Genomic DNA, 16,187 nt, shown 5'->3' on the forward strand with positions numbered 1-16,187 from the left:
TAAACAGAATGAAAATGCAAATATATTTATAGTATTTTTATTTTTTTATCAAAAAGTTGGGGTGAGCTGCAGCACACCGCCACACCTTAGTCCATGCACCCTTGGTTCCATACCTATATACCGTTTCAATGTTCTTAATGAGTTAATAAATTTGAGTGTGCAATTATTTTTGAGGATCAAACAAGCAGCTTGACATTCTTTTTTTTTTTTTTTAAGTTACTTAACTCCTCCTTACAAATCAGTCATTGCCAAAATTGTGATAATTAACAATACATATAGTTTGTTTTGAATGCTTCATACATCCCTAACCAAAACAAAGCCTTCAAACACATTTCCTAGTACCATGGCAACCCCACATTATAACCCTGAACAGATTACAGCACCACAAAATGAGGAGATGGAATTACTCAAACGACATCATAGTTCTTTAACAGCCAGAAAGAAACCTGAAATATAACTCTACCCCAAGATGGTATTATTTCACAAACAGCCCAATGAAGCCCAAAATACCAAAGAGCCCATACTGCAGGTTTTGTGACACAAAATCGTAGGCTCGTAGCAGAGCACAAGAACTATCAAAACCTCCTCGCGAGCAGCCGCAGCCGCAGACAGCAGACTTGACACTCTTTCCTAGCTCCACCGCCAAATTTCATTACCTCCTCCACCTTCATCAATTGTTAACTCAACCGAGGAAAACAACAAGAAGAAGAAGAGATGATATCGGCAGTTTCCTGGGTGCCCAAAGGAGTTTCAAAGCCAGTCCCCGCAGTCGCTGAGCCGCCCACCCAAGAAGAAATCGATGAGTTAATAAAATCCGGTATCTTAGATAAAAGGTCAACCTCTTCAACTCCTTGTCTTTCTCATTCTATCGTTTTTCCATTCCTCTGTTTTTTTCTGTTTTGATAGCTGCCCAGTTTATGCTCTCAACTTTTTGATTTGTTTTTGGTTCAGTCTTGCCAAAGATGTTCACTTTGGTTGAAACAAATTGTTGGGTGTCTTTACTTTCCCTAAAAGATGGAGCCTTTATAAAACAAATAGGAAAAGATTGAATTTTTCAACTAGTGTAGGTGCAATGTGTTTGTCTAATGGTGAAGAAGCTGCATTTTTTATTTTTTTATTTTTTTTTATCAAAGGGTTTGCGAGTTATGTAGTTATGGTGGGTGTTGTTTGTGCAGTGGAGATGGTGGTGGAAGCGATGACGATGATGAGGGAGAGATGGAGGTTGAAACCACCAGTGAGGGTGGTGAAGTCTCGCAGGCATTAGAGGTAGCGAAAGCACTTGGCAGAGCTTCCAAAGTGATCAAATCAGGGAGCAATTATGATGACATTACTGAGGGATTGAAGGAACTTGACATGGATAATTATGATGACGAGGATAATGATGGTATTTCAATTTGATCTTTGGTTTAATTTCATTTTTTGGAATATAAGATGGGGTTGATTATGATAATGGTTAAGCTGGAGGTGTTTAAATGGACTGTTAGAATGTCAGTCAAGGTTAAACTTGAAAGATGGTGAAATTTATGAAGTTGTTATTTGCTTTGGTTCTTGGTTAGATAGTTTCATTATATGGATTATCCATGTCAATTAAAATGGTGGCATTGGACGGCAATGAAACTGTAGGACAAGGTTGAACTTGAAGCATCATTAAACTTTTAGTTTAGAGTGGTTTAGTACCATATGTTTCCTCTTAAAAATGTCATTAAGATTTTAAACCTGACAGTGCATCTTTTTATGTTCGACTTCAGGCATTGATCTGTTTAGTGGTGGGTATGGGGACCTTTACTACCCAAGTAATGATATGGATCCATATCTCAAGAAGGAGAAGGATGATGTAAGTATGAAAACTTAATACCCTTTACTACCCTTGTTTTTGTTTTATTTCTCTGTATTGTGAGGCTAGAAGAGTAACTTGGTTAAATTCATCTTTTCTCAAAGGATGAGGATTCTGAAGATAGTGAGGACATGACCATCAACCCAAATGATGCAGTCATAGTTTGTGCTCGCAATGAGGATGATATCAGTCAGCTTGAGGCATGTAATACTTGGTTGAAACTATTTGATTAATTTCTTTTTCTCTGTCTGGCACTAATAATTCTTGAATTATGTATGAGCAGATTTGGCTGTATACTGAAACAGAAGATGGCGAACCAGATGTTTATGTTCACCATGACATCATCATTTCAGCATTTCCCCTTTGCACAGCATGGCTTGATTGTCCTCTCAAAGGTGGAGACAAAGGTGCGAGTTGTGTGCTTTTTATGTATTTTGGTTGACCCTTGTTGACTCTATGCATCCATATTACTCGTAAACATTGACAATTAGCTCTCTATTTGGTTGCAGCTGAATGTCGTGTATTGTTACCTTTTTCTTCCACTTTTTCCCCCCTTCATAGCAATTTCATTTTCAAAATGTAGATCTATTTATTAAAATCTAGATGCACTTTCTGGTTTCTGCATGATTTATCTCTCTGTTTATTGAAGTCTAAGTGTATATTTGTATATGTTGCAGGGAATTTTATAGCTGTTGGTTTGATGGGTGAACCTACCATTGAGATATGGGATCTTGACATCGTATGTTGTTTACTTACAGTAGTCTCATTGACATGAAGACATGAAGATGTTATATGATTTCTAAGAATGTTCTTGTTTTTCTAGATTGATGAAGTACAACCATGTGTGGTCCTGGGTGGTATTGCAGAGAAGAAGAAAAAGAAAGGAAAAAAGGTTTGGCCTCAGTTCCTTCAATAAATGGGTTGGTAAGCATGCAACTCTTTGTCACTTTTACCCATTTTACAACTTCTTTTCTGTTAGACCTCAATCAAATACAAAGAAGACAGTCACACAGATTCTGTTCTGGGGCTTGCTTGGAATAAGGAGTACAGGTTTGTTCACTTTTTAAAAATTTTGTACGACCTGTTCTGGCGTCAGCGGAATGTTTATATTCTGAACATTTTTGGTAAACAGAAATATACTGGCCAGTGCAAGTGCTGACAAACAAGTTAAAATTTGGGATGTGGCTACTGGAAAATGTAACATTACTATGGAGCATCATACAGACAAGGCAAGGATTTTTTACCGAATAACGATTACATGCTTTATCCTGATATCAATGCTTGGACAGTGTGCTACAGAAATTTTAAGATATGTTCAGGTTTTGAGTTGTTTGGCTTCAATGTTTACCTTCTACACACTACTTTCTACAGGTTCAGGCGGTTGCATGGAATCATTTTGCCCCTCAAGTTCTTCTTAGTGGATCTTTTGATCATTCAATTGTCTTGGTATTGTTTCCACTTAAGTGGTAGTTTCTTTTCATCTATTTATGTTTTCTAGAAAGTTAAACCCTATCAAGGAGCTTGCTTGTTTGAAACCTTCCCTCATGGATTGACAATTGTTATGCATTCCAGAAAGATGGAAGGGTGCCAACTCATTCTGGTTATAAGTGGACAGTGACAGCTGATGTAGAAAGCTTAGCATGGGATCCACACACTGAGCATTCATTTGTGGTGTGTGCTTTGGCCTCTAAAGACGGTCATTTTCAATTACAACTTTTTTCCAGTTTTCGTGATTATCAACATGTATATGCAACCTTAAACCGTATTTATTTATTTATTCATTTGTGTGATGTGTTTATATATCATCTATACATGCATTAGTTCGGATACAGTTGCTATGGCTAGTTAAGAATTGGAATTTGATGATCACCATTCACTTTTGAATCCATCCAGGTGAGTCTTGAAGATGGTACAGTCCAAGGTTTTGATATTCGGGCCGCCACTTCTGCTCCTACTTCTGAATCTAAACCCAGTTTTACTCTTCATGCACACGACAAAGCTGTTTGTGGAATATCCTATAATCCTTTGGCACCTAATGTATAGTCCTCTTTCTCCTCATCTTTTGGCATCATTGAATTCTAACCTCATCCTTATGCCATGTTTTTTCTTCTTCTCCAGCTTCTTGCAACTGGATCCACAGATAAAATGGTAAGTTCTTACACCTCCTTGCCGTCTCTGTATGCCATTGTGATTTAATATTAAGCCACTATTTCTCATATTATGCAATGGTTATTTCTTGCAGGTGAAGCTTTGGGATTTGTCAAATAATCAACCTTCATGCATTGCATCCATGAATCCTAAAGCAGTAAGTGATATATGATTTATTCACTGTATATGGTTATGACGTATTCTACTGATTTCAATATTTATTATTATTATTATTATTATTTTTTTTTTTCACCTTAGATTGATTGTTGCACTGTTCTAAATGTTGTCAGGGAGCTGTGTTTTCTATTTCTTTCTCACAAGATAACCCCTTTTTGCTGGCCATGGGAGGCTCGAAAGGGAAATTGGAAGTGAGCTGTCATTTCAGATCTTGTTTGTGTTTTTCTTTTTAGAAGTTTTTTCCTACATAGCTAATTTTATATTACTGAAATTTCAGGTATGGGATACATCGTATGATGCTGCAGTTGCCCAGAGATTTGGGAGTTACATCAAGAAGAGCAGACCCCAGTCTGGGGCTTGATCTATAGAGGATAATCGAGTGCTGTATGTTTACTGTTTATTTCTCAATCAAGATGAGCCTTTTTATTTTCTAGGGAACGAGTAGCATTGGCCACTGGCAGTGGTCTCAAAGTTTTGAAATCCGTATGATTCAGATCCTCATCACCTCTTTTAAAGTATACTCGTTTGTAGGACACTAGGCATAGGTAAATTTTCTATGTTCTTGTATTGATGTTGTGTTAAAGGAAGATGCAAATTCCCGAAAAGAAATGGGAAGTGCTTTTTTTTTATGGATAATCTTCTTTTATGTCAACTGGTTGACTGTGAATGATAAAGAGTGATTTTCTCTTGAAACAAAGAAGGCTATCTTGTTAGAGTCCTGGTCATTTTTGTACTGCTTTACAAATGCTTCAATGGATTCAGGTGCGTCTAGGTTTACCATTCAATAACTGTGTGACATGACATTGTTATTTTCTTGCCCAACTTGCTTGTAATAGAAAAGGTGAAAGTTATGAGTTGAATCTAAAGCATGTTACTGACTTACTGCTACAAACTCCATATTAGGCTGATTAGCTGAGAAGGACGTGCGCCTATCAACTTCAAAAGGTGTATAATATATTGACAGTTTCTGTTTTATACACATAGATAGATGCATGTGTAGTTTAGCAGTCAATAATTGCAATTATTAATTTCTTAAATACAAGGACGGCATTCATTATGATTTATTAGGTATGCAGATGAAGCAATACTTTTGTTTAAGAATAGAAAAACCTACACTTTAGCGATCAAAGAATATAGTTAACTTTGTTAAGCTCATGTTAGTTTTGCTGTCATAGTTGGTTGGCCACATGCTTTCATCATCTCCCATTTGATATTAAAACTAATCGTGCAAATAGACTTGCCCTTTCGGTTGGTGAAGTGGGTATTAGGGTTTACAAAGTATACTAGATGGTTAATGCCTCTATTAGATCAATTCTCAGTTTTTTTTTTTGGCTTTTTCTTTTGCTTTCGCTAGCCGTCTAAATTGTGAAAGAGGGATTAATAAGCCAATGACCAAGTGTTCAAGTACATACCTATGACCGAGTATACTTGAGTTATTATGCAAAACCCACAATATAACGTTGGCTATAGAATAGCTAATAATAATCTAGGCTCATCGAGCCTAAGTTTAAATTAATTATCTCTTAAAACCTTGACCTCATGGCTTCAAATTAGGTTTGTTAAAGAAGTCTTTTCTATCTCAAGTAGCAAACCTAATTCTGTGGTAATGGGCACTGTTTGCTTGCCAACAGGATTTATATTAGGCACTCATTTTCTGACTTTTTTGACATTAGTATTATGGTCAAACTCTAATTTTGTTTTATACTGATATAATTAGAGAGAATAAGATTCCTTTCCTGATAAGTTCTGAAATGTCACTGGATTTGTCTTCCAACAATATTAATTGACTTTAACCTTTTGGTAGAGAATTAGCTGATAGACTATTTATTTCGGGGTATTCTCTTTGAAGTAGTTATTCATAAGTACGAACATCATCAGATAGTGATGAAAGTTAGATAGAATCCAATTTGATATACAGACATATATATCATAACTTTATTAACAAATATCAGTATATACATTACAAACAACAATTTCAAACATATGATGGCTGATGGCAAACAGAAGCAGAGAAGGTTTTGGAACGGTTGAATCGGTGCATATGTGTTCGAATTGTCTAAAATTTAAATTGTTACAAGTTTAGATCATGATATTTTTTCGAAATTCATACTATATCGTTTTTTTTTTAAATAAAAAAACAAAAACAAAAAAACAAAACAAAACAAAACACGTAAGACTCGGCAACTTTACCAATCAATTAAGGTGACGATCGACACAACTTTGTGTTCATATATGATGAAAATTTTGGACCATAATCATAAACAATGGCTAAAGAGCCTCGACATTGTTTATGTGAAAGCATTCCCCTGGATATTATTTACAAAAAGCTTTCCCCACCAAGAAAGCACCCAAATTTAAATATCAGACTCTAGAGTCCGCTAAATTTGTCTAACCCATACAGTCCAATAATGGTATGTTCAAACCAGTAAACAATAATGCCACTTTTCTATGCTTAGTTCTTTTGTCCAACTCCAATCCTATTGCTCATCGGCTCATCCCATACGCCATCACTAATCACATAGCAGCAATCAAACTGGAAATATATGCAGCTGGAGAAGAAAACAAACACAGTATTCGTAAAGTGTTTCCACTTCTTTATTCCCCATTGATTGCAACAAACCCATAAAAGATTGATTACAAATCCAAAACCCTTGGCTCATATAATAGCAACAAATTTACACATGCCATAGAGTTCTGAGTTACACCTTTCAATAATTTGACTCAAAAAAAAGAAAAGAAAAAAACATTATCAACCAAACAAATGAACCCAATTAAGTTTAGCACATGAACATGTCAACTGGTTGATTGAAGCAGAGATTACTCCATGGATTAAGAAACCCATCACCACCAAACTGAGCACTCAAGTCTTCTTCTTCATTCTCCAAAAGCCATTTACTCGAGTCAATATAGTCCAGAATATCATTCAGACTCTGCAACCTGTTGCTGAGCTCAGCCATCTGGGCTCTGAGCACACAGTTCTCAGCCTCAAGATTCAGGTAGAGCTGGTTTGTGACATTGATGCTTGTAAGGATTTGGTTGTTCTCTTTCATTAACAGACCAGCTTGGGCCGTCAGATCAGTCAGGTGCTCCTGCTTTCGCATCCGAGACCGGCGCGCCGATTCCCTATTAGACACCATTCTCTTCCGCTTCCTCTGGTCCATGACCTGATGAAGACCCTCTTGATCGGAGCCGGAGTTCATAATCTGAAGCGCGCTGGAGCCAGATGAGTTCCCACTAGAAGTAGCCATGCAGATGCTAATTATGTTTAAAAAGGTAAAAACAACTTGAATAAGAAAATAGGCTAGGGTAGTAGTCTAGAAAATGTGATGCAAAGCTAGTTTATATATTAAGGTTTTGGTTTTGAGGTCAGTTGTTCATGAAAAAACGTAGAACCAGTAGAGGAAGACAACGGAGAAGGATTGAACTAAATGAGTCCTGCGTCTGAGTGCGGAGTTTATCATAAACCCAGAGAGGAGAACTTCACTGAGTACAGGAGACATCAATCTAGCTCAAACATGAAGAGCTGGATATGTATATATTAAGCATTAGAGAAGCTAGGACCAAACTAAGAGAGCTTTATTGGTATGTGAGAAAACACAACAATCAAAGCTTTAAGAACACACAGGTTTTCAGAACCAGTGGAACAGAGAGAGATAGAGATAGAGAGACCAAATTTTTATGGTAGGAAGAAAGATAAGGAAGAGGAGGTTTTGAATGGTGGTAGAGGGTTGAATATATAGATCAGGAATGCCCATTGTAAAGGAATAAACTATTAGGAAACTAAATGATAAGCATATAAGATTAAGATGTCTCAGAATGAAAACAACGGGAATGATTAATATATATAATGCAGCTCCAAACTAAGGGCCAGGTCCTCTGTACTTGATCAGTGAGGCAAATTAGGTTGAGGTTTTTTCTTGTTTCCTTATTTTTCCAAGTTGCAATTGCTTAAGGAAGAAATGTATTCAATTGGGTGAAAAGGCTAAGTGAATCTAAATGCAATCTGAGGATTCTGAGCAGTACAATGGCACATGCATTGTGGTCAGAATTCTGATAGCTGGTCCCTAAGAATTGATAAAAGTATAAGGTTTTACATGGCCAGCAATGGCAGCTTAGCTGTGTTTGTTTGTTTGTTTTTTTTTATAAAGGAAAAAGGCAGAGCAAAGCAAAACCCTTCCTGGATTGTTGGTGAACTATTTATATCATATGTATTTATGCTGATTTTATACGTAATAAATTTGAGAATGTAAGGCATTCTGTTTCTTTTATGTATAAACAGAGATCTAGCTGGAAAACTTCATAATGAGGGTTTTTTTGGGTCCTATTCTAATTTGTAATTGGTTGAAGTCTACTCTGTTTCCACTAACGTACGTATTGCATGCTCAAAAGTATCATAGGATATCCCTCTTGGAAATACATGTGCTTAATTGGTTAAAGTTACTTTATACTTTTCAAGTTTACTTTCCTTCACATATTTATAAAGGGATTAATTTGATCTTACTGATTTTAAAAAATATTTAAAATACTTTCAAAACTAACTTTTAGGTACAGGTACTTAATAATATTTATCGAAATTTCAATAGGGAGTTAATATTTTCTCTATAATCCCGTAAAACTGTACTAAAATTTCTACTGATACTGAAACTCTTAAGTCTTGGTATTTATGCAAATTCGATTAGTTAACAGGAAGTCAGGAACACAAAGGAAGTCTCCGAGAAGAATGAAATGGATCCAAAAGCAACTTTGTGGTGCCTTAGAAATTAAGCACATTGTCTCGCAACTTGCAAGTTGCTCTTGGGTCTCAAATGGTGTGCTTCTTTTGTCATGCACTTTGTGAGTGACATGCTTTTCTAGTAGGATGGTGGTGAGTACTGTTTCTTTAATCTGTCTGCCCAAAAGTTCTTCAAAAGCAGCAGCTTGATAATAAGTTCTTTTCCTTGCTATACTTCAGCATATAGTGACTACATGCTTACTAACTTTCCCGCTGCCTAATCAGGTGTGCCTAGCTTGATATGTACAAGACATGAAGAGAAGAAAGGATAAGGTTAAGGAAGCCTTGGAGGTGGCTAATCTTCTGACGCGGTATGAGGAAATTTGTTTAGAATTTAGATTATCATAAGTCACGGATTTAATAGCATCTTATGTAACTGTGTAGGCGTGTTAACCACCATGATGATCAACACGTAATAGGGTTAACACGCCTTAACTTCTTTGAAATTAAAGACCTTCATAGATGCATTTTTGACTTCTTTGAAGGAATTAATATAAATTCAAGCATGATTAATTAGCTAGCTGGAGGCTAATGGACCAGGCTGGCAAGAATATTTCTTGATTTTTGTAGCTATACGGCCATCATTTCCAAATTCCAATCATTTAATTTTGATATGATAGGAATTTGCTAAAAGAGTTCAGATATACATTATTCTTTGTACGTCATTAGGATACATTGTACTTCATAGCCGATGCTCGGCTCTATTAGTTGCGTGACTTGCGTCTTTGCCTTCTCCATAATAGAAGTCCTCCAAACTCTCTTCCTTGTGTTTATTTCTTCTTTCCTTTGTTTGTTTGTAGAGAAAAATGCACCAACAGTCCCTCAAGTCTTGTGCACCGACCAGTTTGATACCCAGACTCACAATGGTATCAATGTGATACCTAGACTCAAAGGGAAGGAAACTCCGAATTATAGGAGGAGAGTTTTGTGTAGCGGTCGCCGCTCTCACTCAAAAATATAAAGAGAAGGGATTCTGGGAAGAAGCTCTGCCATTCAACCCGGACCTAACAAGCCTTAACTCTGCAAAAGACACCGTCTCCGGCGAGGGTCTTGACAACGCCTCCAAGCTATTTATCTCTTTTTATTTTTTATTGATATTTCTGTCAATAAAAAATTTAAAAGAAAGAAAAAAACCAATTAGGTCTACTATTTGGATAAAAGACATGTTTGCCCCTTTTTTTTCCCTCCACGTGCTTGCCACATCACCTCTTTAACAGAACCGTCACGGAAATTTGACGGAAGTATGTCGTTGATAGTAAATTTTGAGTCTAGGTATCACATTGATACCATTGTGAGTCTGGGTATCAAACTGGCCGGTGCACAATAGTTGAGGGACTGTTGGTGCATTTTTCTCTAGTTTGTATGGAGCTCTTCTTTTAGGCAAAATAAATATGAACAATACTCTTTCTAGTGATAGATAATAATTCGTTGTATCTATCGGAATTGAACTAAATTCTTGTCAGGTATCTCTTCTTTTCCCATCTAAGTTTCGATTTGTCCACCAAAAAAAATCCTCCAGTAAAATCAATGCTAGTGCTGCACTCGCTGTCCTTAGTAACTAGTTTTTCATTATCTTTTCATTAGGATAGAAGTTTAATGTTAAATTTCAATTCATAATATTAAATATAAGAGCAGGGAACCATAAATTTCTTGGTTACCAGGTCGTGGTACTTGTACTACATTCTAAAGGAAGAAACTTTGGGCTTCATCACAGCCAATGGAACATTCCCTTTGGGCTTTGGCTCATTGGTTTGTAATGGGCTTGTTTCAGGTTGGCCTGTGTTTATAGTGGTAGTCTTGGACCTTGTACTTTGCATTGGGCTTTTATCATCCAAAAACAAACCCACATTTTGATCTCAAATCCATTTCACCGCTAATGACATTACAGCTAGAGCAAAGGAAAGGCTAGAATAGACGCATACCCATTTCATTCTCCAATACAGAGAACCAACATTCTGTTTTGAGCTGAAATCCAGGTGTCCGACACCTCAAAACTAGGGTATGTCAAGTGTTAACAGGGTTTCAGAAGGATAGTAGCATTCGAAACTGACTAAGAACAGTTAAAAGAAATGAGTTTGGCTGTGATCACATTGAAGAGTTCAAAGTCGAGAGCAACAAGAAACCCTAAAAAGTGCAAGTAGACGGTTGTCATGAGTTGGACAACACATGAAAGGAATTCACTCTGCATTTTGTGGAAGAATGAGCAACTGTAAATGAACATGCACGGAGGAGAGGAAGGAAAGGAACAGATGCAATTTTATTCAATTCCTTCAGTTTCTCAAAGGAAGTGCCTTACATGATCGATAATACAGGACCATAGTCTCAGACTAGGGATAAACAAGCATAGTTATATACAGAGTTACAAGATAGCAATGTCCCTTTGCAGAGACCTCAAACTACCAAACAAACAACGTGAAACAAAATCTTGGTAAAACCAATATCAGGACTAACACCTTATATTTTCTCAAATGCCCACAAAGAAACATTACATTGTTGAGGAATTAAAGCCTTTTGACATTTACCTAGGTAAAAGGGTTGGAAGAAGCAGCTTCTGGATGGTAGTGAAGCATCTCGTTCCACATCATCTCCCGAATCATATGTTCGCCTAAACTCTCATCTATGTCGAGGTTGATCGGAACATGAGCAGCAAGAGGATTGCTTCTGGGATCATATAGCCCTGACATGTAAGGATGTTGGAGTGCTTCCGAGACGGTGATTCTCTTAGTTGGATCAAACACAAGCATCCTTTGCAACAAATCTATAGCCAAAGGATCGGCTTGAGGGTACAGACGGGAGAAATGTGTCCCCCTTGAATAGGGCAGTGATTTGATGAACTTCCTGGCTTTCTGATTGTCAATGAATGCGAGATCAGGTTCATGCTGGCTACCCAGAACATTGATAATTAGTTTTAGTTGGTTGAGGCATTCAGTTCCGGGAAAGATTGGCTTTCGGCCAAGAATCTCAGCAAAGATACATCCTACTGACCAGACGTCAATGGATGTTCCGTAATTGTCACAGCACAATAGCAGCTCTGGTGCACGATACCAGCGAGTGACAACATACTCTGTCATGAACTGGTCATTACCTCTGCTGGTTCGGGCCAACCCAAAATCACATATCTTTAAGTCGCAGTTAGCATTGATGAGCAGGTTCCCAGGCTTCAAGTCTCGGTGAAGAATGTTTGCTGAATGAAGATACTTGAGCCCCCTAAGCAGCTGCAATGCATACTCCAAATTAATAATTACTAGAAGCAATAGAGCTCAAAATTAACTGATACTTGATATACGTGGAATCACATTTTCTCAAGCCCAAGTGCTGAGTTCCACATACGAAAATGTAAGAGGCTGCAATGTCTCTCATACTTGGTTAAAATACACTTTAGTAGATGCATTCTAGTCATTAAGTTTGTGTTCCTTTTTCCCAGAACCATGGACGTCTCCATGAATTAGTACAGCAGAAATTTAGCATTAACTAACTAGGATGACTGCTTGAAAGAAGAACAAATGAGTTAACATAACAATAGTTTAGAGAAATCTAATACCTGAAATAGAAAGTATTTGCAATGGTCAGTGGAAAGTGGCTGTGAAGACTTTATAATTTGGTGAAGATCAGTATCCATGAGCTCGTACACAAAATACACGTCCTTGAAACTTGTCCTGTGGATAGGCATCATAACATCCTTCAAAGCAATCACATTCTCGTGCTGGATATTTCTAAGTAGCTTCAACTCCCTCAGTGTCCTCAATGCATCAATGCGGTTCTCAAACACGTTATTGATCTTCTTGATTGCAACTTTCTCATTCGTTTCCCTGTTGATGGACGAGCAGACTACACCATATGCTCCTCTCCCTATGGGTTTGATCGGAACATACTTGGAATCAACCTCGAACAACGTTTGCCACATTGAGTAATATTGTTTCCCCTGTTGCCTGATTCCATTCGGAGGCTCAACTAAAGTTGCCATTTCCCTGCAAATCACCATATCATAATCTAAATCACTCAATACCCATCATAACTTGAGCCACAGATACCTCTAAATGACTTTCAAACCAACAAAGTTTACTATGAACAACATGAACTACTATATGAACTTACAGAAAAAAGCTGGTTGGAACAGGAAATATAGCCAAGTGAGAAAAATTGAATAGTATGACATGCAATAAGTAGAACTCAATATGCAGGTATAAAAGACCTCTCTTTTGAATAGAATCAATTCTTACTTGGCCCTTCTACTTCTGGGTTTTGATCTTTTCCCCCTGTTCCTAGTTTATGTTATTCTTGTTACTTTTCTCCTACTTTTTCAAATTATAAACAATTTCATTTCCACTTTCTGCCTTCTTCTTTTTTCATAAAACCCCACTCTGTACACTCTGCCAACTCCCAAAGTCCTAATCTCTCTTCCTTTACTTCCTTACCCAGCAATTCTCCAATCCCATTCACACCAACAAAAAAAAGTCTCAAACTTTCAAACCCAACCCCTCCAAAACTCACACCCCAATACCCAATTCACAAATTCAAGACTCAATTCCATTACTTATTTACCTTACACCATAATCAACCACAAAAACAAAACAAAAAACCCAGAAGAGAAGAAAGAGCAGCCTCACCTCAATAACTGGCAACAAACATTAAAACCAGCAAAGATCCTACAAACACGTAGATCGTTCCTTATCCTATATAAATCACTTCAAATATCACAGTGATCGGATCACTCGCTCCTTATTTCGTGACAGAGAGATCTTAGGGGAGACAGAGCAGAGAATATAGATAGAGAGAAGGGTTGAAGATATAGTTATTTAAATAAAGAATGGGGTTTTGAGGGGAAGGAATGGGGAAGAGGATGAGAGCGAGCCAAACCCAAACCCAAACCCAAACTCATCCATGAGAGTACCACACGGCAAAATTCACAACGTATATAACTGCACAGAAACGACAGCTCAAGATCTCTTTCGGTGTTCTTTCCTTCTCTTTTTTTTTTCTTCATGCACAATCAAAATCCCCGTCATGGAGTGGAAGTAAAACACGCCTCACTTCAGCTCGGCTTAAGTCAACTCATCTTTCACTTGTTACAGTAACCGGCGCAGTCCCACTCAGCCATGCGTTCTCTGCCTTGTTTTCAACACCATCCATATTTGTTTCTTTGGAAAACAACTTTGGATAATCTTATGGTATACGTTATTTGTCATTCGATTTGATTTTAGTGTTTAATTCTTATGGGAAGAGAGTTGATCGAATATAAGAACCATTAAAATGATGACTAATTAAGAACTTTCTCATCAATGATTTGAGAAACTCACTTTCAATTACATTACGGCAAATCAACCGTTAGATGTTTATGTATGCATGAGTAAATTACTTCTGAAAATTTTATTTCAAATTGTTAATCGTTAAGGTACCGTACTAGATCAAATTAATGAATGAACCAAATCTGTCAAACATGAACTGTTCATGTTCATAACTGATAAATCACAATTACATTCAATTTTCAATTTGGTTGAAAAATTGCATAAATGATCTATACATGAAATATAAACATCTGACGGTTGATTTGCAGAAGTGTGGTAAAAATTAAGTTTAACACAAAAGTCTCCAACTAGTTCTCATTTTAGTGGTCCTCATTAGAAGGGCTCTCACCTATTATCAAAGAATTCTTCATTTAGCTAGTAATCGTAAGTTTTTAACATGAAAATCTCAAATATATAAATCTTCATGAAATATTAAGTAAAATTACTCGAAAGTTTGATACAATTCCTCTTAAATGTGATTTAAGCCAAAAGTATTAGCATTGCTTGTTCCCCATTTGGACGTGTATATGACAAAGTTGTTGAGTATCTCTTAGGCTGCCCTAAAGCTGAAAAGGTTCTACATCACTTGTTTGGATATTGTTATTTTTCAATCGGGTTATAGTTTAAATTAGCGAGCCTCAAAAAATCATTCAGCTTTTATTTCTCAAACTCAGTAATTTTTTTATAATGAAATTATAGTTCCTTTTTTTCTAAAAAGCAAAAATCTAACAAAAAGAAGTTGTATAACTCAATATCAAAAAATGTTTCACATAAGCAAAACATTTGAAATATTTAAAATCTCACTCCGACTTATAACATTTAAGATTCTATCACGTTACAACCCCACTCTGAAATCTTAACCTATATTGCCTATAAAGTATAGAATATGCAACCCATTTAAGGGATAGACTTTTCCATTAATGTAACAATCATGTTACTTTCAACACCCTGGTATCTACCTGTGATTCATAACATTAGGGTGCCCCTCTAGCTCTACTAGCATTCATCTTGTTTATTACCTAATTATTCTTTATTCAATATCTTCCATTAAATCCTGTGGGGGTTAAGCTAAGCCTAAGCCAAGTTCTTAGGGCAGCCCTAAAGCCTTTAAGCCACTAAATGGCTTCAAAGGGCGGCAGTTCCACCTTGAAGATATGGTAAAGATCCTAGTGTTTGCCTTTGCTTACCCTACAATTCATTTTCAAAGGAGACGTTCTTATATATTTTGCTCTCACTCGCTCTAACTCTGCCTCCACTACCAAGCAAGCGGCTCGCCACGTGGAAAGCTGGTAGCTGCCGCCGGTTGCCTCCTCCTCCTGCTTAGCTTTGCTTCGGCCCCACTTCACCTATCAATCTTGTTGTGTTATCACCAAAATCCAAAGTAGCTCACTAGCTTTCCGGCAATCAAAACTGGAAAGTCGTCGGGTACAACGTAGGGTATGATGTACGTGCACCTGCACCCGATTTGGGCAGAATGTGATAATTGTGGTAACTGGTGCGAGCAAAAGTCATATATAGGATCTAACTCATGTAACTCGTGTATTGAAATAAGAGCAGTCTGATTTGTAGTTTTAGTGATTAAGAACAATTATTGTTTGGAAAAAATATAGTTTTAGTCACTCAATTTTTGCTTGATGACACTTTGGTCACTCATGTTTATAAAATCTCACTTTAGTCACCCAACTTTAACTCCGACGATCACTTTAGTCCGCCAGTGAATTTTTTCGATAAAAAAAGTCACATGACACCTAACATGCCATTTTTTAAGGGTTATTTTCGTCCTATAATTTCAGAAAATTTCAACCTATATTCAAACCAAAGGTCTCACATCTCTTCAACATCTTAAAATAACCCTTGAAAAATGACATGAGAGTCGTCATGTGACTTTTTTTATTGGAAAAATTCACCGGTGGACTAAAGTGATAGTCGGAGTTAAATTTGAGTGACTAAAGTGAGATTTTATAAACATGAA

At 36.9% G+C, this 16,187-nt stretch overlaps 3 protein-coding genes across 3 annotated transcripts; 1 reads left to right on the forward strand and 2 right to left on the reverse strand.

The window, feature by feature from the left end:
• The first annotated feature begins 544 nt into the window (after positions 1–544).
• On the forward strand, positions 545–4,884 carry LOC133717314 (uncharacterized). Its single transcript, XM_062144004.1, has 16 exons — positions 545–833; positions 1,176–1,384; positions 1,749–1,834; positions 1,939–2,034; positions 2,118–2,241; positions 2,512–2,573; positions 2,658–2,726; positions 2,814–2,884; positions 2,967–3,063; positions 3,206–3,280; positions 3,407–3,505; positions 3,728–3,871; positions 3,953–3,982; positions 4,077–4,139; positions 4,273–4,350; positions 4,437–4,884. The coding sequence occupies exons 1-16, from the start codon at positions 715–717 to the stop codon at positions 4,518–4,520; spliced, it is 1,506 nt and encodes a 501-aa protein (XP_061999988.1). The 5' UTR covers positions 545–714; the 3' UTR covers positions 4,521–4,884.
• A 1,848-nt stretch (positions 4,885–6,732) lies between these two features.
• Positions 6,733–8,152, reverse strand: LOC133717322 (bZIP transcription factor 44-like). The gene has a single exon (XM_062144013.1). It carries the CDS (start codon positions 7,405–7,407, stop codon positions 6,937–6,939), a length of 471 nt encoding a protein of 156 aa, XP_061999997.1. The 5' UTR covers positions 7,408–8,152; the 3' UTR covers positions 6,733–6,936.
• A 3,016-nt stretch (positions 8,153–11,168) lies between these two features.
• On the reverse strand, positions 11,169–13,913 carry LOC133717329 (mitogen-activated protein kinase 7). Its single transcript, XM_062144026.1, has 3 exons — positions 13,538–13,913; positions 12,472–12,898; positions 11,169–12,145 (listed from the first exon to the last, which is right to left on the reverse strand). The coding sequence occupies exons 2-3, from the start codon at positions 12,892–12,894 to the stop codon at positions 11,453–11,455; spliced, it is 1,116 nt and encodes a 371-aa protein (XP_062000010.1). The 5' UTR covers positions 12,895–12,898; positions 13,538–13,913; the 3' UTR covers positions 11,169–11,452.
• Positions 13,914–16,187: the final 2,274 nt, after the last annotated feature.

This window comes from Rosa rugosa, chromosome 1 (genome assembly GCF_958449725.1).
Source record: "Rosa rugosa chromosome 1, drRosRugo1.1, whole genome shotgun sequence".
NCBI classification, from domain to species: domain Eukaryota; kingdom Viridiplantae; phylum Streptophyta; class Magnoliopsida; order Rosales; family Rosaceae; genus Rosa; species Rosa rugosa.

Excerpts from the sequence above, each read along its gene's own strand:
- LOC133717314 (XM_062144004.1), top strand. The coding sequence starts at position 715 with ATGATATCGGCAGTTTCCTGGGTGCCCAAAGGAGTTTCAAAGCCAGTC. Across the intron at positions 834-1,175 it reads TCCGGTATCTTAGATAAAAG|TGGAGATGGTGGTGGAAGCG; the intron begins GTCAACCTCTTC and ends TTGTTTGTGCAG. Across the intron at positions 3,281-3,406 it reads TTGATCATTCAATTGTCTTG|AAAGATGGAAGGGTGCCAAC; the intron begins GTATTGTTTCCA and ends TATGCATTCCAG.
- LOC133717322 (XM_062144013.1), bottom strand. The coding sequence starts at position 7,407 with ATGGCTACTTCTAGTGGGAACTCATCTGGCTCCAGCGCGCTTCAGATT.
- LOC133717329 (XM_062144026.1), bottom strand. The coding sequence starts at position 12,894 with ATGGCAACTTTAGTTGAGCCTCCGAATGGAATCAGGCAACAGGGGAAA. Across the intron at positions 12,146-12,471 it reads GCAAATACTTTCTATTTCAG|CTGCTTAGGGGGCTCAAGTA; the intron begins GTATTAGATTTC and ends TATGCATTGCAG.